Raw genomic sequence first — 21475 nt, forward strand, 5'->3', positions numbered from 1 at the left:
TCCATGGACTGACAAGCTGATTTTGGCTTGTGCTCTTTACTTGGCAGGCGGTAACAAATTGTACATGCAGTACATCTAACTGAAGACTTTTTCCTAAGACCTCTCTGCTGCATTTTAAACAGGACCAACTTCAATGAAATGGCCCTGCTCTTCCACCTGCTGGTAACCACATTCAACTTTTGCTAGAACACTGAGCTTTAAATTTGTCTGATGGTGTAATTACTTAGCTCTGAATTGGAGCTCAGGAAACTTGGATAGAAAAAAATACATTTGGAAGTAGTAACAATGTAAGGTTGTTCTGCTCCTGCCTTCAGGTGCTTTAAGATGTACCTCTTGAGACTGCAGGAACCCACAGTTCCTGATCTGAAATCATACAGTGCCACAAACAGATAAAAATTTCAGCTTCACAGAAGAAAGTAGTGTTTTTAATCCTCAGGGTGCCAATCTTAAAAAAAACAAACCCTTTATTTGAAAATAGTTTATACACATATATTACAAAAGTTAGTATGATCTCCCTTTAAAATGCTAACACACATGAAGAATGGCTTTTCACAATGTCAGTTTACTTACTTAATCTGAGGCAAACCATGTTTAAAGCAGTGGTTAATCTGCTTCTGTAGTGATCTCAGTAAAACATGAGGGTACTACACAGATTTTGTTTACTTGGGGTTTTCCTGCAGCTTAAAGCTGAGGATTCCTAATGGCTCTGCAGTTAACTTAATGAAGTCTGCATTAGTCAGTGGTCTCTTGGATTGTACCAATACAGTAGTGTTCCCTCTTCATCAAAGTCTTCTGCAGTCACAGTGCTTTCCAAGTCTTCTTGGCTCGTAGTTTTTCCAGCATTTTCTGCAAATAAATGATGAGACGACAGTAGTGTAGCTTAAGTGATCACACTAAAACCAGTGCAGTGAGGTGGGCACAACACAGGTACTACTCCTGTGTAACCTGAGCATCAGTAATGGACAGTGCAAGCCTGGACAAAGGGGCAGTGAATTCAGCTCCTGACACTGCTTCACACAACCCACAGATTTCAGGGGGAAGGTCTGCTTACTTCTTTCTCTCATTTTCTGTTAATTATGGGATCAGTAAAACAATCTAAAAAGATCAACAATTTATTCTACCACAAGATGTGTTCAGCTAGGCAGAATATGAAGCATTGCCAAAGCAGCCAAAAAAACCCAAACCCCAAAACACCTTATAATAGAAATTCAGTCAAGTTTGGACTAAGAAAAAAACTGCCATTCTTCTGTCAGGTAGACTTTCTAGCAGCTGGGGTCCCAAACAGCCTTTTTGCTCAACCTCAAGTCACCAGAAAAATTCAGCCTGAGGTGGACACACATTTTAAACCACATTTCAGCTCCACCATAGTGTTGATGAGGAAATTCTTAAGTGGGATATACCAACAGCATTACTTAAAATACAGACCAGCTTGATGGTCTCCATTTCAGTTGCACTCACATCACAGAACTACATCTCAATTAGGCTGATTAGCAGCTCAGTAAAATCATGAGAACTGACTAGGCAGTACAACACTGTAGCAGACTATTACCTTTTGAAACTCTTTAGCCTTTTCTCTGTTTTTAGCATAAGTTTCTTGCCTTGTTTTTTCTTCCTTTCTGATTTTTACTTCTGCAAGTTGATTATAAAGTCTGTCAAAACAGGAAAAAAATTGTGTCTAATCAGGAAGAAAGTGGCAAAGCTGGAATAAGTTAACAAGCTTAAGGGTTTGTACCATCTCAATTGCTAGAAATTACAAAAGGAAATTTTGACTCAGTTCTCCAGTAATCTAGAATCACTTCAAATTCCTCTTCAGCTGCATCTAGTAAAAACCCCACCCCATTCAGGAGTTGTACCTGCTGCATGCTACTGTTAGTAAGTGCCCAAGTGCAATGGTGATCTTTGCTTCAAATTTAATCTAGTTTCATGCACTGACTGGCACAGCTGCTGCCTTAGCATGATGAAATGAGCAGGCTGCCAGGCATGTTTCTTATTGCCAGCTGTGCAGGGGAATTTCCCAACAGGCACCTGTATCAAACACACTTGGCTTCTCTCTCCCAACTCCTTTGTGTTAAGCAGCATTGGGTCCAACTGGAAGATCACTAACTGCTCTGACTGACCAGAAGCTTTCACAAGGCACAGATGAACTACTTCTGGTTTTTCAATCCAAACTTCTCCCACTTGTGTTGATGCAATACCTTGAAGTACGCTGGTGCATTTCAACTTCTCCAGACTTCCTGTCCTCTGGAGAAGACACTTTCACCTCTCCTACTTTCTTCAACTGATTGGCAACTGCACCTTTTTTTCCTAAATAATAATAAAAAAATTTAAAAAGTCAAACATATCTTAAATTTAAATATTTAGTCCAGCTAACTCAAAAGCATGAGAGATTTTCAAAGATCTTCAAATGACCTTACAAAAAAGGAGTAAGCTAGCAGAATGGACACAACAGAGATGACATCTTGTGTTAAGAATAACTCTTCATGGTCTCACTCATTAGGCTGCTGCCTATACTTTAAGCCAGCCATGCTTATTAACAGACATTAGAGATGCATCAGTTCTCTTAATGTGGTTGTTCTTTGATAAAAAACTATTATCTGCAGAGACACCTTATGACTACAAATGCCTGGGCAGATTGTGAAAATAGGAAGAGGACCAACCCATAAAGGCCTTTACAACACTGAAGAGGTAGCCAGACAGTGGGGAAGAAAAAAAAAAGCTCCCCACATCCCTGAGAAAACAAATTAAAGACTATCCCAGTCTGCAATAGCAAAGATGCAACAAATGTGAAATCTATTATTCGATACAAAACAGCAACTAAAAAGATACCTAATGCTATGTCTTGGCCCCAGACAAACCTACCAGAGATAAGAAAAGACTCCTTTTGCCTGCTTAACTTCTCAGACTTTCCTCTTTGAAACTGTCTGGTTTCTGGCTTTTCATTTTCTCTCTCTTTATTTTTTATTTCTTCTACTCTTTTCAGAGATTTCTGGATGAAGTTCTTCTTTCTTTTTAAAAAAGATTCTTGCAAACTTCCAGGTGTAGCTGCAAACTCGAGCAGCATCACTGTGAAAGAAAATTAAAAGTCTGAACATTTCTCACTTCTAGCAATGAGCAATATCATGTCTAAGAAGTCATGCATTTCCATGTATTTCTCCTAAAATGCTGAGCTTGACTACTTTTGTAAATCACACTAAGAGAATGACATTGTGAATGATGACTAATTTTGCCAAAGAAGCAGCAATTCAGGTCTATGGAATCTAATAACTGTAAGCAGGCCTGCCAAGACAAATACTGTGATAAATACTGCATCAAAAGCATCTTGATGCTTCAAAACATATCAAAGACCTGAGAAGTCCCCAACACAGTCAAGTTCTGTCAGTGCGGGTCTTTCATGTTACTGCTGTTCATCTTGGACAAAAAACGTGTCAATATTTTACCGATGTTCCACACTATCATCAGAATGGAAAAAAAAAGACATTCTTTGGCTACAGAGCTTAGGGACTAACAAGAAATAAAAGAAACCCAAGTGAAGCTGCATAAACTATATGACAACAAACCACAAAACACAACAGATTTTTTCAAAACAAAGTAGTTACTTCACAGTGTTGTAACACAGCGTATTGTAGATATTATGAACTTTTATAAAAGATAGCCTGGCACAGGAAGAGGCAAGTCAATACCTCCTTGTCAATAAGACAAATATTAAACCTGAGTCAAACGTACTACAGACCAAGCCTGAACAGCAAGGTGCACTTGCCTACATAAAAGCAGCTCTATATTTTCCAAAGGAGAGGTATATTTTATTAATGATTTTAATACTATAAATAAAGACCTTCTCTATCTCAGCATCAGTATACTGAAGTTACACATAATTACCTGCAGTCTGATGTGATGGAAAGTGACTGTCATTGGGACTCCAGGCTTTGGAAGAGCTGTCAGGCCTTACAAACACTGAATAATCTGTGTCTGGAGATAGCGGTAAAAATTCTCTCTCCTGTTTCAAAAGGGATCAGTGATTGGAAATGCTTAAAATATACCACAAATTTGAATGAAGTGGTATTACTGTATTACTGTACCACTAGCATAGACCCGATACAAATAAAAGACATACTCTTTTGTGTTTATGGCAGATGCAAGAAAACCATCAGAAATGGATCTTGGTAGTAAAAGTATCAAAAAGCTACTTTCTAAAAACATTTTAAAACTTTCAAAAAATCCATTAAAGACCCTTTGCCCACCAGATTTCAATTGCTTGTTCTTAATACAGGGCTGCATAATTTCATCTCGACAGATGTGTTTTTTCTTTCCTCCTGCTCTCTCTGGTTCTCCCCCATCACTCTTACTGCTCTGTCTCCTTCCCCCATTCTCAGCTGGAAGGAAACACCCACTGCAGAAGTACAGCCTCCAGCTGCCAACCTCCACCTTACCCACATTTCAATTACTTTATGAAGACCGATCCTTAGGCACTTTTACAATCTTTTCTAGATGCCTCCTGCAATTGAAATATGATTTCATCTTATCTGTTCATCTAACAGACACACGTTACTTGGTTCTATGTTACTGCTTCAGCACCCTTACAAACCAGCCCTTCTACAATTTATGGCCTTTGCTTTATATAAGCAAAGAGCAAAAAGCATACCACAGGCAAATTAAGCACGGCAGTATGATGAACTGATCGTATTTTTCCCCTAAACCTCAAACTGTTGTCTGGTCCTGGTGTAGCTCCATCCACTAGGTAGGGGATTTTTCCTTTTTTTCCTGTTTAGTTTGTAGCTTTTGTTTTATCCCACCCTCTCCTCTCATTCAAGTCTTCAACTAATGGGATACAATTTAGTCTTGCAAACACCAGCAAGATGGTTCTGTTTCTCAGCAAAAGTCTTCCCAAACCCTCTACATTGATACGACAAGGTAGTGATTTTAAGATATAGTCCAAATTTAAGATCTGTTAGATCTGTTTGAAAAACAACATCAAACCAAGATGATCCAAGCGACTACTAAGCTCAGATAACCCTAACATTCTCTTGTTTTGCAACAAGAGAACTAAGTGCAACAAGTGGACTAACTGCTACAGTGGGGCCTCTCCTTATTATGATTAAGTTAAAATCAGAATTACATTAGATAATAAAGACTCACCTCAGTAAAAACATTAAATTCACGCTGATCCACACATGCTAGGTTTTTTATTTTATCCTCCTCAATTTTCTCTTGGTTAGTATGTTCAATGTCTGATTCTGCAATACTGATGTCATTTGAGCTTACCAGAGTGAGTTCAGGTTCTTCCATAATACCACGCCCTGACTCAGTCTCCTAGAAAATAAGTTAAGAGATATCAGTGTAAAAAAAAAAATAATAATAAAAAAAATCACTATTTCCAGCAATAACAACAGCTGTTATCTTATCAGAAAGAGGAGGCTCATTCAACATGTAGAAGAACGAAAATCTGCCCCCAAGCAATAAATGAAATACAGAAAGAGCACTTTGCCTGAGGTTTTGATGTATGCAAACCCTGGAACCTAAGTTCAATGCAAAGTATTTGATGTACCAGTGTTAAAAAAACCCAAAACAAACAAATAACCCAAAGCAATGAAACAGCAACAAAAACTCCAGCTCTCCCCCACTCACCTCAAATTTAAATCACTTAGTTCTAGGGCAAACTTTTTTTTTTATTAAAAGCTACATCAAAGGTATTTCCTTAAGTTTGCTTATGCTTTGGTTAAATTATTTACCTCCTTCAGGCTTCTAAATGGGGATAGGGGCTGTTCAGTTAAGTAACCATGCTATGTAGTACAGCTGCATACATTATACCAACTAATGCTAAGAGAGGGAGATGCAACAGAGACGCTATAGCTCCTCCAACAATCATGGGAAATCTACCTCATTTTAGCTACTGCAAATTATTGCAGTGCTATGATCTGAAAAAAGTAGTAGGGCAGAAGTCCAGCAAACATGCAAGTCAAACTAGAATTGTAAAAATCAACATTTGCCAAGCTTTCAGATATTAAAGGTCTAAAATAACTTGGTGCGACAACAAAAAAACCCAACAAGAAAGCCTGCACAAATTATCGCTTTTGGAAATCTGTTTTACTCACCCAGACTGGAATACCACATGAGCTTCTGGGCACAGAATTAGAATGTTTTTCATGTCTTTCCAGGAAGGAACCGTTCTGCGGTACAACAGCCTGTAAATGGATGTCTAAGTCTTCCAAGTTGGTTTGTCTGGGAACCCTCGAAGATTTTTGTACTTCTGGAAAGCCTCGATCTGGCTCCTTTATACTTGTATTGCACTGCGAATCCAAGTCCACAGCTTTATTTGCTTCATGTACATGAACTGATTTTTCAGGAAGCTTCACATACTTCTTATCAAATGCTTCCACAGGTAATTTTTCAGAAGACACAGTCTCTTTTAGTAAGTTCTGAGGGCAAGTTTCATCCACTGTAACTGGTGTCTTATTTAGCTGATAAAATGATTTTTGCTCTTCCAGTGGATTCAGACTTTCATTTCGCAGATCTTCCACTGAACACTGGAGATTAATACATTCCATATTTCTTGCCAATTCTTTGTATTCTCTGGCAGATGAAATACAGTTATCATCGCCCCATTTTTTAATTCCAGGGGTTTGTTCAAAAGATCTCTGTAACATAGCGTTAAGGTCCACTGGCTGATCAGCGCTCTGACAGTGATCGCTCAGAGTAGATTCTAATTGCAGTGGGTGAAAAGATTCTTCAGATCCTGTTTCAAAGTTACCAAGAGTCAAAATTCTAGCTAACACATCAGAATTTCAACTTTAAGAAAGTCCCTCCATAATGAGACTTTTCAGTAATGTATAGTAATAAGTCTAGTAAATAGGAAGAAAAATTTTGTTTAAAAAAAGTCTGCTTTAGTTTCTTCAAACATAATACCATTAGCATTACATAAACTGAATCCTTCACTGTACACAAAACAACTTCAAGAAACACCACTTTTTATTGCTTCTTAGAATATGTTTAGGGACAGGTTTTGTGATGGTGCTGACATAACTACATTGGAAGTCAAGGGATTTTACAATTTATACTCTGTAAATGGAAGTCCTTTGAGTCCCTTTTGGGCCTCCAACAAAGTCTCTAAAACAGTAAGAAAACAATCCAAAACACCATTACTTGGGCAGAAACTCTTCAAAGTAGAAGAAAACATCCAAATTGGAATGATGGTTGCTGTTCCTACAAGTTACAATACTGCACCCTATATTATCTTTCCCTTAGGATCTACACATACAAATAAAGATACTATTTTTTTTTTCCAGAAGAGGCTGGGAAAAGAGAAAGATTGGGTATCAACACTTTAATTACTGAGGAGGGATTTCAGCAGTATAGCATATGCCAAACAACAGGGTTGTTTAAAAAAAAATTTTTTTTAAATATGCCTCTGACCTAAGTTTGATAAAATTGGTTACACAGACTCCAGCATCATGCTATCAATAAGCTTTTTATACACGCAGGAATATATCACATAAACCTTTAACGGTTTCCTTTTAAGTTTTTTTTGCATTCTTTGACATCTATAAAATACCTAGTTTTACATATACAAAGAACATTGTCTCCTGATAATAGCTGTTAATGGGGAGGGAGGAATTACACTGCAACATCACCCAAAACTAGAGGATTCTCCAGATTATGGATTTACATATCAACCTACCTCAAACTGATAACCCAAGATAGTTTTCACTTGCTTAGCCTGTTTCTTATGTTATTTTTCCACCCTTTTAAAGCACAAAAATAATTGGTTTGGGATTATAAAAACACTTAAAGAGATGGGAAGATATTGCAGTTACATGTAAGGCATGAACATTGTTTCTATAAGCAATTTAGAAATAAAATGTTCTGAAGTTAGAAGGGAGCTTCCTAAATCCTATTTGCTGTGACCACAGGTACTCTTAAAGTGTAAGCCTCTTCTGGCTTTTTTTTTTTTTTTTTTTTTTGTACTAGCATCTGCCAGCTAAAGAGAAAGAAGAGAAAGAGAAGTATAATAGACACAGAGTAGTTGCTTGCGGCTTTAAACATGAATAGTGTGTGTTTCCAAAAATTGTATGTATATATGCACATAACAAAGATAATTGACCAGGAACATTTACATTATAAATACATCTATTACTTAAAATATTGTGCTGCATTTCCCACTACTGTTCAGCTTTCTGTTGGAGCACCTTAAAACGCTGAAATACCTGATTCTTGGTAAATAAGAGCTTCAGAAATGTTTAGATTACTACTAGATGCATTTGCAATTTCAGATTGGTCCTTTTCCTTAGAATACATGAAATAAAGTTAATTTGAATTAATCTGCAAAATATTAAAAAATACTTTTCCTGCTATGAGCTGCAGTTAACTTAATGCTGCTGTAGAATCATGAACTTTTAATCTACTAAATTAATAACTACATTGTAATCTAAAAGTTCATTCCTTCCTCTCTCTTCCCCCCCCCCTTTATTTTGTAGATAGATAAAGCAATTCTATAATCAGACTAAGTATCACAGCATGCAGTATATGACGACTATTGACATGACTTAACAGTGGAAGAGGGAAATACAAGAGTTTCTTGAAGGACACAATGTATAAAAGACAAATGAGTAAGAGCAGAGAGATTCTAACACATAAACCTCGAAAAATTTTAATCAATTCTTGGAACTTCCTTAATCTACTCAAACTTACAAAATGATGGATATGCATAAACACATATTTGGAAAAGTATTTAAACTGACAGTTTCAGCCAGAGTTGATATTTCTTCACTAACATCATAATTACTGCACAAGAAATAAGGAACATAATATCCATTACAGTGAGTTGAATATGCAAGTCTGCTTTTGTATTAGTCATAACTGGTGAGGAAATAAAGAACTTCACAGAATTTAGGAGTTCTACCCATGAAAGGTGGTGGAGAAGACAGTGTGTGAGAGAGCAGCAGCAGAGTTAAGACATTTCAAAGTAGGACTGACAGAGAAGTGAAGAGTTCCTTCCCTGTTTCAACACAGCAAATCCACCTCAAGGGTTGGTATTTACATATTGGCAACAGGTTCATTTTGAAAGCATTGATCTGACTATACTGTACATACCTGGACTAACATTTTCTTTCACAGCCTCTTCTTCTGATGTAATGTTGTTTGGCCCATTTGTTTCAAGACTAGAAGGCAGATTGCTGCTTTGTATATTCAAACTGGAGTTTCCCACTTCTAGAAATGTAGACATGTCTTGACTTTTTGTTGAAAATTTTGAAGTCTAGTGGCAAAAAAAAATAAACCTTGATTTAAGATTCATTTTCTCAGAAATATGAAGGATAAAAAGTTAAAGGTAATATTTGATTTCTGGATCACATTTCTGCTACAACCAGCAAAAACACTTCCAGTTCTACATATATAAAAAATAATCATTGTATTTCTTCTAAACAGAAGACAGTATAGGGATTATACATTTAAATCTTACAGAAAACTTAAGCCAAAGTATTTCCTCCATCAGAGTTTTTCTGTAGTAGTACCTTGCTAAATTCTCTACTGTCTTGTGAAATTCTGTATTGAGAACAGGATGATGAAATATCAGAGTCAAGACTTGGTTCCAAAGGCTGAAAGAGCTGGTGATGGAAGTTCAGAAAAGGTCTCTCCATTTCAGGAAAATCAAGTTCAGCTGCTAGAGCTATAAGAAAAGAGGTTATTTTAAAAACAACCAACCAACACCCCTCAAAAAAACCCCAACAGACATATCACACCTCACTTCTATATGCAGTAAATAAAGCATATAGAATTCTGCAGGTATACAAATACTAGCTTGTAAAAAAAAAAAAAATCTTTACAGCATCCAATTCTTTCACTCTGATACAATGCAGGTACAAAAAGCAGCAAGAAAGTGCTACATTGATGCAATTTTTTTTTTTTTTTTAATGAAAAGCTTAAGTCCATAAGCAATCTGTTCGGCACTTGTGAGACTGCATCAGAAGTAGTATGGGCTTCCCAATACATACATACATAAATAAATAAAAAGAAGAAAAGAAGAAAGTTGTTAAGATGTTGCCCAGGAGTGTGTGGAATCTCTGTCCTTGGAGATATTCAGAACTTGCCTGGATGAGGCGTTAAGCAGCCTGGTCTAAGTTGGCTTTGCTGTGAGCAGGAAGGAGAATTTGGACCACGTAACTAGAAGTCCTTCCTGGTCTAGATTAATCTACAATTCTATGATTCTAGGTTTTCAAACATTCCAGGAAGAAGCAGTTCAAATTAAAATACTAGTATTATCTTCATGATAACTAATAAAGATGTTCTCATTTTCATGAACCGTTACATTTTTCTAGAGAGCACAGAACTCCCACCAGTCTGCTAATGTATGTTTCATCAACTATGTGACCCTACCTGAATAGTGGAGTATTATATATGATTGTATCTACCTTCCTGAAGCGAAAGCTGTGCATAAACAAGCGATAAAATTGGCACAGATAACAAACAGCCTAGCCATAGTAGCAGGAAGCCGCACAGAACTAGACTATGATCAGATAGAGATACCTGATCAGACTTTTTTTTTTTTTTTTTTTTACACTACACTATGCTGTGTGGACATACACATAAAGCAAAGCATGAAGAACATCAAAGCATCAAAATTCTTGCATGTAGAATCCTTCTTGACTTTAAAATATAAGTTGAATATAAATAATACAGACTAACACACAACATTGAGTAAAGTCCTCATTCTGTACAACGACAGCACAGCACAAAAATGCTTTAAAATGGCAAATACCTTGGAAACGTGTATTGTCCTCTGAGTAAGAGTGCAAGTCTCCAGTACATTTCCCCAAGATCTGCTGTACCTGACCTTCTTTACAAAGGTACATCTCTCCTTCAGGCAACTGCGTTTCAGATGCTCCAGACAAATTCTTTTGCCTCTGCTGCAAGGTAAAAAGCAGCGAGGAGTTCCAAGGGTGGCTTGCTGTTTTTCTCAAAATTTGATCTTCTGTACTATCAGAAGACAATCCTGAAATAGTAAGCTAGATGTTCAGTTTTGCGTATACACCACTTACATGAAGTCATCTGAAAATACACTGCTTAATATCCTGAAATATTCATAAAGAGCTCTGGGGTTTTGTTTCTTTAATGGTCTCCTGTCAATGCTCCCACAAACCTTACCACAAATTTCCATAAATTCCAGTTGATAATATCTCATTAGGTAGTAATCAGTACAGCTTAGTACTTTTAGAGTACGTAGACTTAGGAAATACTGAAACTATAAAATCAGGAAAGAATTAATGTTGTTATTTTATGCTAGATAGCATATTTTTACCTCTTATTGCATATAAATGTGGCAATCCTTTAATGTGATCTTGAGTATCTTTATGACATCGTGCAGTATTTTTATTCATGCTTAAATAGAAATTGCCTAATACCAACACAAGAACTCTGAGGGAATCAAGGCAACCAAAATAGTGTTCCTAGTTAGCGCACCAACCCCTCTTTGTGTATACACTTACAGAAGAATTGCACAAAGCTATCAGAAAAGGTCATTATTAAGCACTGAGTGTACGGTGAATACACAGCTAGACTTGAAAAATTTATTCATGCAGCTGAGTAACCAAAACCTTTGGTATTTTTCTTCCACAACTAAAAAACAATGGAAAAGAAAAGCTACAAACAAGTGATCTTAGAATTCTCTTCAGCTTTTTTATGTCAATAAAACACAGATTTGTCACATGAGTTATAAAGTATATTACTCAAAATAACACCAGTTTAGAACATTGGGGTTAAAATGAGCCACTGAAATCTCAGGCTGTAAAAACTGTAGTCTCCAAAAATTGATTTATAAACATGGAATAACTCATACACATATGTTGTTTATGAGATCAGGTATGTGTCAGATTAACAAAATACTAAGCCTTAAAGTAAATAAATCCACAGGTCACTACTTAATCGCTTTCAAACTCCCTTCCCATGTTCAGAAGTGATAATGTCAGTATACAGAGGAGCAACTATGTATTTATTCTAAAGGAATTATTTTTAATTTTATGAAAAGCTAACAAGATTGAGAGGCAGACTGCAAGCAAAAAAGGATATGAACATGTATTTCCCAGCAAACTATTAAAAGTCAATATGGCATTCAAATTACATTTTCACAAATAATTTATTATCATTTGGGGATTAGGTTTTTAAAAAATTTTGCCACTTGAAAACTGCTAGCGTTATGGTTGCTTAATAAAACTCAAGATATCGTTTGCTGAACCAGATGTGTTATGAGGTTAAATTATTACAGAAGTAAAAAAATCATGAGCACATAATGAAACATTCCAGTTACACTCAACTCTAAGACACATTAATCATTCTTAAGTGAAGTTCAACATTAGCCTATTTCAGATGACCTTACGTCCAGTGAGTTAGACCCATTCTGCTATAAAACAAAGAGAATACACCATTTTCCTTTCACAAGAACAACCCAAACACTTACCAGTGTCAACAGGGCTTACATCCAATGTTTCAGTAGTCAAAAAGCTTCCAGTGGAAATTGTTGAAGATAAGTCACAGGGTATTCTTTGCATGAAAGCCTCTGAACCTAAGTTTGTGGATACTACTTTAGAAAGTACTTCCTAGGATGAAATAACATACCTATTAGCATTTATTCAGATGTCCATAATTAAAGTTTTAAAACCACACATTTGATTCTGAGCTCAGTTCAAGTGTAGAAGCCTTCATGTTTTGCACAGTCAGGCAAATACAGATTCATCGTTGCTCAGTACAAAACATTCACACCCAATGTCCCAGACACATCATTCCCCAACAGCCCCCTCCCCTCCACACACACACATACACACACAGAGTTATAAAGCCTCTCAGAACTACATACAAATCATGACACCTGGAAGATTATTTTATCTTCTGGTGGTCAGATTTGGCTATTTCTCATCACAGATCCACTTGAGTAGAATTGTAGATCTCAGAGGAACATATAAGCAATACATGAAAAACCTCAAGAATTTTACAAGTACTTGCATACTGAGCCTTTTACAGAAAGAAGACTGATTAAAAATTTAATTCTACAATACTAAACTAAAAATATATGAAATATCCTAAAATAGTATCCTCCTTAATTTTGAGGTAAGCTCTACAAAGTCATAAAACAGAGACTGAGGGTTCTCGTACTTCAAAATTTTGAAGAATTAGATGTGAACATTTCTTCCTGAACTCTGAATTAAAAACGTGTACTAAGAAAACAAAAGACAAAAATCTAAGAAAACCTTCCCCTACATTTCTCATTATATACTATCTTACATAAATATATTTAACATACCCATAAAAACCATGTGTATATAAAATTACTTTTAAATGTACATGATATACATAGCATTTTTTAAATTCTGTTTTTATCTCCTGACAAAACAATGGGATCTTTGGGTGAGGGAAAAGCAGGGGATATCATTGGTGTTGATTTTGGCAAGGCTTTTGACGCTGTCCCTCACAACATTCTTGTATCCCAGTTTGGATGTCACAACCTGGATGGATGGATGAGATGGGTGGATAATGGGAGACTGGCTGGATAATCAGGCTCAGAAGACAGCAATTAAAGGGTTACACTCTACCTGGAGGTGGGAAACAGGTAGAGTATGACAGGGCTCTGTCCTAGGACCTGTCCTCTTTAACACCTTTGGCAATGACCCAAAGGAGGTGACACCATACTTTTATCAAGTCTGCAGATAACACTAAGTCGGGAGGACCATTCAATACACTAAATGTCAGGGCTAACATCTAGAAGGACCTCTTGAGGCTGGCCCTACAGGAACGTTATGAAACTCAGCAAGAGCAAATGCAAAGTCCAGCACCTGGGAAAGACGAACCCCATGCACCAGTCCAAGCTGGGGCCTGCCTGGGGAGCAGCCCTGTGAAAAAGGACCCAGGAGTCTCACAGACAGCGAGCTGAGCGAAAGCCCACGGTGTGTCCTGGCAGCAAAGGGGGGCAACAGCATCCTGCGCTGTATGAACAGGAATATAGCCAGTAGATCCATTGCAGTGACTACCTCTCTCTACTTGGTACTTGTGATACTGCTACATCTAGAATACAGCACCCAGGCTTAGCCCCCCAATACAAGATAGAAAGACTTCATCACAAAATAAAGTTATGTTATATGGTTATTTTGATATGACTAACCGTATTATCAAGTCTGAATGATGGTCCAGAATGTGTTGTAATTCCCTCTCCAACTTCAGCAGCAAGAACTGGTGAATTTTGAGCCACTTGAAAATCCTGGGACTGGGCTGAAGACAAATGCAATAGAAGCAATAAGGAATAGAAAGCAACTTTGGAGTTCACAGCTAGCAATTTTTTTGTGAACAACAGATGGCAGTAATACTCTACGGCTGCTGTCCTCGCTCACTATTAGGGCACTGATTTTGCCCATCCTTACCACTTTCTTGTCACCTACAACATACTTTCTGCTCCACTGTACCACCAATTTAATTGGCAACCAGTGGTTCTCCTTGACCAGCCTTCCTAAAATGTCTAACTAGCATGACTGCTCTCTCTAGAGCATGCAGGAAGAGCTAGAAATTTATGCTTTGGCTTTGCAGAATGAAACATAGCTTTGCTAGTGTTACCACAATCATTTAATCGGGGTGGGGTGAATCTTTTCCCCTCTACCATTACAATGATTACAAAAAAAGCGCAGACATTCTGAGTAGATCAGAGAAATCAGAAACACCGAATTACTTAACTATAGCATGACTACTACCACGGAACTGAATCACCTTTGCCATAATTCTCTTATACATAAAAATAAGTAAGATTGGTATCCATGCAAAAGAAGCACCGTAGCAGCACCAGAAAAATGCAATTTCTGTATTCAGTGCTGATTTCAAAGTTTGCACCTTCAAAGTTTGACAATTCTAAGATTGTAAATTAATTGCTAACAAACAACTCTAAAATAAGTATTCTTATTTCCAGTAATAATTTGCAAGAAAGAAGTGCTAAATATCAAATAGAAATTAAACAGTAGAAGTTAAGTAGGTATGTTTTCCCCCAATTCTACAAGGGCTGCTAGTGACAGAGACATTTCAAATCCCCATCATTTGCAAGACTCTATACTTAGGCAGATCTCGTAACATTTTGTAATCCTAACACCAGTTTGTACCTTGTACAAGGTGAAACTCAGTTTCTTACTGGAAGGTGGAATCTCCTTGTTCTATTTTTCCTACTACAAAAAAAAGGGAGGGGGGCTGAGGTATCCTCTGTGAGCCAACACCAGTGAAGTATCTGTATGATGTGATACTTATGTATCTCAATAAATATGAAACATTGTGAAACTCATTTGGGGTGGGGGAGGGGGGGGTGGATAAGTAGGTCTAAGGTTTTCTATAGCCACTATCATCCACTAGTCTACTACGAGAAAGGACAAGACATGAAAGGAAACACATCTAAAATATATTTATTTGGATTAAACCAGAAGTTAATCTATTCTTAATTTACTATGTTATTACATTAAATGCTAGCTAAGAACACTGAAGAGCACAGAACACTGGTTTCTGATCCCTTTTCTACAAGTATGTGACAAAGGTCTTCAGGTTCACAGGAAAGATAACTTTTAAAGTTTGAGTAAAACAAGCTGGCAACAAGCTCCTTGGTTGGATGTGGCAGTAGTGTGACTGAGTCAATATACACTGCATAAGTCTGCTCTCCTTCTTTGGAACAGAATATAGGAGATAAAGGATCCTGAAAAAGAGCAAGGCCTTAAAGCAAATTCCTTTAATCAGCAAGAAAACTGTAATCATATAATCTCCTGGCATTTAAATATCTCCATAGGAGAAAAACCATGCAGTATAAAAGATTTCTAAACTCAGAGAAAGTAATAACAAGAGGCAGTGGCTAGAAATGGCAGTTGGACATTCAGAAACTGGAAATAGACTGTTTATTTTTATAATTTGAAAAAAAAATTAAATGCTGGAACAAGCTACCAAAGAATTCTCCATTTCCTGATACCTTTACATCAAGATTAGATATTTTTCTGAAAGAAATTATTTTATTTTTGAAAGGGTATCAGCATGACAGGTAGCAATTTAGAAAACATATGAGATGAGATTCAAGCATTTAATACTTTCTTGTATATAAATTCTATGGAGAGCTATGCTACAAATGTTTCATTACTATACTGTAATAACCTGCACTGTTCTTGTGATATTAATACAAGGGATGAACAGTAGCAATTTCATGCTATAAACTAAATTATTTAATTAAAAATACAACATGCTCATATCTCATGACTTTATTACATTAATATCCTTAAAGAAAAATGTATTTGGTGACTCATAAAGGAGGGTTTTTCATTCTTCTCTCCTCCCTCCAAAATAATAGTGCAAGGTTCTTGCTCCTCACAGCTTCCTGACATCAATGTGGGACTTTCATGTTTTAAGTTTCTGGCCACCACACTGTGACAAAGAATTTGTACCTAAAAATTGAGCCTGTAATATTCAGGATGCTTTTTTCTTTTTTTTCCCCAACAGAAATTGCAGTAAAATAGCAGCAATTATTTTAGGGTGCAATTTGAAAGACAAAAGACTGAACAACAAACTACCCGGTGAAGACAATATAACCCCCCCTGTTTTTAGTCCAAATCCAACCATGTAGACAAACAAAAAAAAGTTGTACTCCACACTAGTTTGCTACATTGGTGATGGATAAGACAATCTACTGCAATAGTGAATTATGGACAAATATTTGGGATTACTAAAAATAAACTGAAATCTTAGGTTACCTTGGATCACAAAAAATAATCATGCTTGGAATAACATCTCTGTATAGGGTAGCAACACATGAAGATATTCACATCTGGAACACTGCTGCTTAAGGGCACCATTGAAGATGAAGATGAATAAAAAGAGACAAGCCTGTTGATATGTAATGAAGGAGAACTGTGGAAGAAATGTATGTATCAAATCTAGTCACCATTTTCAGGCTGACTCCTCAAGGAAATTAGGTTTATGCCGTCAAACTGCCTGTCTCATCTGTAGGGTCACTTTGCAATTCCATATTAACAATTTGCATTCTGTTAGCCCATTTTAACCAAATTGAATTGGGAAGGATAAATACAGAGCGTCCAAAGTTCCTAACTCATCTTGTCATACATCAGTGACAGAGGGCAATCCAAATCTTAGCTTCACTGGTGGCACTTACTGCAACATGACTTTAACAGTTACCTGTCCTCTCTGGCTGCCAACCAGCCGATCAGTTTGGGCAGCACTTGTAACCACTCAATACTGAGCATAGGGATTCATCCCCCCCTAACCAGCAGCAGTCCTTAAGACTCATTTTATGTTCAGACATGTCTGCTTCTAAATTTGAGAGGGTTAAAGTTATTTTCTTCTTGTAATAATTGGAAGAAATACAGCTAATTATGGAAATTAAAAAATAAAAAATAATTTTGCCTGTTATCCAAGGACAAGTCTCCTATCAAAGGAAACTCACCTTTGTTGATAAAGTATCCAAGCAGATTTACCAAGTTTCTCTTTTTAAGAACCTGTACAATTTTTACCTTTTTATCTTTAATGCTTTATTTTGAAAAAGCATGGGAGCAGCGATTAATAGGATTTGTGCACATCTAGTGGTTCTGTAATCATGAAAGCAGTACGACTCATAAGTTGTAAAGCTTTACATTATTTGATCCAAGGTAGAAACCACCAAGAACATAACTTCAAAGAATAAGGTCAAAGATCACATGTACAAAGCACTCATTTGCTCTCACCTTTAGAGATACAATTACGTCTTGAAAACATGGGAAAATTGCAAACATGTTCTCGTTAGAATGAAGTAGCAAAAAAATTTTTAGAAAACAATTAAATAAAAAATAATCAAACCTAACATGCACTGTAGGTTTTCTTGCTCAAGATACTGCACCAGTTACCGAAAGTACCACAGAGTGCTTCCCAGCCCTCTAATTACAAAGATACTGTTGACAGTTTGGTTGTTGATCTACTCAAGAGGATAATCCTCTTAAATACATCATCACAGAAAGCTTTGCCTTTTTTTTTTTTTTAATAAATATAGATGTTCACATAAAGTTTCCTAATCCTCTTACATAAACCATTGCACTGTTCATATATAATACTCACCAATGTACAAAGACACTACACTAAGATATTTTATATTAATTTGGTAATGGCTGATCTAGCAATGCTTCTACAACTTACTAAGAAAAATACAAGCCTTTTCTTCAAATATTGTTAAAAACGACAAAATTCTTTAGTGATTGAAGTTTAAATATAGGTATATTTCAAAAAAAAGTATTCTGAGAATTAAAAGGAAGCAGTTGAAAGAAAATGAGCTCATATATACTTATTCAAAACAACTTCAATTCCTAGTAAATCCTGATTGAATTGAAAAGGATGTCTCAACACAAGCTAAATGAAAAGTTATCTTAAGATTTGGGGCAATGGTGAAATTTCCATCAAAACCAGGAGGTGCATACTACATTAGCTGTATTGCTCATAAAGATGTACATCTAAGGTAGCAAAAGTTGCTGAAAACTCCTTTGCAGTTCTAGTAATGTATTTATTTTAGATGGATACTGAAAACTGTACTGGAACACGAGATGCTGTCATCTTGTAACAAGCTTCAAATTGCTTTAGTCACTGTTTCACAAATTTTGTGTAACAGTTCCCAGAAAGTCAGGCATAGCATTTCTCAATTATAGCGATGATAAACTGCATTCCATTTTGCAAGAAATTTGAACAGAAGCAAGTGCATTGCAACTGAAAGTAGTGGAGCCTTTGAGTTAAAGTTATTCCAAGACCAGAAAGACAAGCTAAATTTGTATATGCAGGGAAAAAACAGTAGGAATTAAAAAACTTGATGTACACTTGTTAGTCCAATCTCTTCAAAAAATTCTTAGTAACCCACTTTCTTTGTTTACCTAAGACTAGTCACCTTTGTCCTTTTATAAAGCCAGTCAAACTACCAATAACATGCTTAGTAGGTTTCAACAACCCTGTAACAGAACTATTTTGAACAATCACAAAACACTTTATAACAAAACCAACTGTTTGGTTTTTTTTATAACCGTAACAACTTGCTTTAATTTATGGAATCAGACTAACTTTGTCACATATGGAAACAGTCTATCAAAGGTGTAATCTCTAATAAAAGCTCTTCACAGATGAACAGAAAAGATCAGAATTAAAGTAATCCTTACATTATTGTACTATTTTTATTTGTCTCAACTAACACCTGATTCAAAGTTGTTTCTTTGAGCTAAGGATAACACTCAGCCTTCTGGTTTTTGTCTCAACTGTATTTTTAAGCGATTTCTTAGACACACTGATCTTTCAGTGGACATCTACATTAGCATGCTAACACTCCAGAGTTCTTTTTAAGCATTAATTTCCTTTGCGTCAACGCAAGGAATCACTGGGTACTGAATCAGGCACACCATAGGTCTGCTCAAAACAAGTTCCCACCTGGTGGAGCTGCAAACCTGAACACCCCCCAGTCTGGGCAGAAGGTACCTCCCTCAGGACAAAGACACCATGGTGGCTTTCTACAGCGGTTTGCTCCCTATGCATGCATGGGATTCTGCTGGTAAGGGCAGTGCAACCAGGCAATACAAAAGAAGTTTCTTTACAGACAGTTCTACAAGGTGCATACAGATACAAAGCACATGCCTTGGATGAGAAACTGTTGACTAGCAATGAAGTTCACTGAAGTGTGGACTTTTGTTACTAGAATGGTAATGGATGACAAAAAGAAAAGATAAAAACTCAGTCATTCTGAGACACATGCTTATTGAAACACCCTTTTTTACACTTAAAATTACACAGTATTTAAATAGCACTGCATGTTCTTTAACAAGTCAGGTCATATGCTACAAATAAATAGCAGTAAAATTAGCAGTGCTGAATGGTATTTTCCTCAAAGGAACAGGATTTCCTCACCCGAAACATGAATTTTCAAGCAGTTACCATCAGCACCTCTTGTAATAATCTACTTGACTGTTTACTTTGCCTTGGACTTCCATTAGAGATTTGTTCCTCATACTTTGTTATGCTCAAAAGTAACGTGCCTTCTTCAAAAAGAGCATGACTGTAACATTTCATATATGCAAACTCCCCAATGGTCGAAATGGGAGAAGATTCTCCACCAACAGAAACTGTTTTATCTGAATTTAAAATACTTGTAATCAGTTTAGATACAGAAATGCAGTGTTTTGCACTTCATGAAAAACATTAAGATGCACATTCCGTTCTACAGAAATAACCTGCTCCATTTTAATAACGTTAGCCATATCAGGTCAGTAAAAACCTTTGCATTACACAGTCTATGGATTATACAGATTAAAAGATTATACAGGTCATAGACTTGTCAAAAAATAATTCCTAACTCAACCAAAATATTTATTCCCAAAAAATTCAAACAAATTTTTCCACCAAAACTTTCAGTAATTTTTCCAAGTCCAGAGGCAATATAACTTCACTGTTCTGGCTTAAAAATTTTTCTTCCCAACCTGCCCCACACAACAACCCTTTTTGGCCACCCAATCCAGTGAAAAAAAATCAAGTTCAACTTTTCACCATCTACCACGACCAACTGTTAGATAACATAGGAATAAATCACCTGTGGATCATAATGGGATTATACAGCAAATGGGCATTCCCTACTCTAGAATTCCACTGGATAATATTTCAGAAAACTTTTTTGGTATATATGTTAGTCTGTTTTGTTTTGTTTGTTTTTTTTTTTTAATTAAGATGTGTAACACTAAGCTAAGTGCTTTTGAGAATATATTCTTCAATCAAACCTTCACCAACAAAACTCGTTGTCTAATCAAGATAGCAAATTGGTCCAACAAGTATTATTCTGCATAAACTGATGCTGACTAGCATTAATTACTTTTCTTTAATTAAAGATGTCCCATATCAGCTGTTTCATTATTTTGCTCAAGATGAATGCCAGCCTGACAGGCCTACAATTACTCAGATTTTTCTGCTTAGCCCTTTTAAAAAAACTGGCACAATACTAAAACTTTTGTAAAATACACAATAGATTTTAGCTATGAAGAAACTAAAACTAAAAAAGTTTACATTTAGAAAGCATCAGTTTGTTGCACCTGTTAATTTATGTCCCTTACAGAGAATTACAAAGCATTGCATGCAGACTGTAACAAACACGCTTAGAAAATGATAATTGCTTTGTGTAGTTGGTATCCGAAATTTTTACAAAGAGTGTTTTGTAATTAAAAAACTAAAAAGATGGTCTAAAAATTTCTGTAGAAACTTGATATAACTCCTTATTTAAAGATTTCACACTCACTTTCCTGGTATGCTCAAAACCTAAACATTCAAACACCGTCCATCAGTTCTGATGGTTTTCTTTACAATTATTGTACAATTGCCTATTAACACTGACCCTGCCCAACAGAAAAATCAACAGGGAACTTAAGTCATGGAATTGTAAGTCAGTGAATTTTCTTTTCTTGGTGAAATTCTGTTTTGATTATGTTTTTCT

The 21475-nt window shown here is 36.2% G+C and overlaps 1 protein-coding gene and 1 non-coding gene across 5 annotated transcripts in view; both read right to left on the reverse strand.

The window, feature by feature from the left end:
- Nucleotides 1-448: 448 nt before the first annotated feature.
- The window catches only part of CEP295 (centrosomal protein 295), a 74875-nt gene continuing 53848 nt past the window's right edge, over nucleotides 449-21475 (reverse strand). For 3 of the 4 annotated variants that reach the window (XM_069808387.1, XM_069808386.1, XM_009920313.2), the window contains 12 exons: nucleotides 14138-14244; nucleotides 12443-12581; nucleotides 10748-10981; nucleotides 9504-9658; nucleotides 9085-9247; nucleotides 6090-6730; nucleotides 5134-5307; nucleotides 3877-3994; nucleotides 2860-3063; nucleotides 2196-2304; nucleotides 1550-1649; nucleotides 449-846 (listed from right to left, as the gene is read on the reverse strand). In XM_069808387.1, the coding sequence (XP_069664488.1) occupies nucleotides 799-846; nucleotides 1550-1649; nucleotides 2196-2304; nucleotides 2860-3063; nucleotides 3877-3994; nucleotides 5134-5307; nucleotides 6090-6730; nucleotides 9085-9247; nucleotides 9504-9658; nucleotides 10748-10981; nucleotides 12443-12581; nucleotides 14138-14244 (2192 nt within the window). In that variant the 3' untranslated portion in view covers nucleotides 449-798. Of the gene's footprint in view, nucleotides 847-1549; nucleotides 1650-2195; nucleotides 2305-2859; nucleotides 3064-3876; nucleotides 3995-5133; nucleotides 5308-6089; nucleotides 6731-9084; nucleotides 9248-9503; nucleotides 9659-10747; nucleotides 10982-12442; nucleotides 12582-14137; nucleotides 14245-21475 lie in introns of those variants that run through there. The other variant, XM_069808388.1, reaches the window with a different exon arrangement.
- On the reverse strand, nucleotides 12823-12906 carry LOC138690237 (small nucleolar RNA U2-19). The gene has a single exon (XR_011329044.1). It is a non-coding gene; the product is annotated as a small nucleolar RNA U2-19 (small nucleolar RNA).

Source organism: Haliaeetus albicilla, chromosome 20 (genome assembly GCF_947461875.1).
Source record: "Haliaeetus albicilla chromosome 20, bHalAlb1.1, whole genome shotgun sequence".
In the NCBI taxonomy this organism is placed as follows: Eukaryota; Metazoa; Chordata; class Aves; order Accipitriformes; family Accipitridae; genus Haliaeetus; species Haliaeetus albicilla.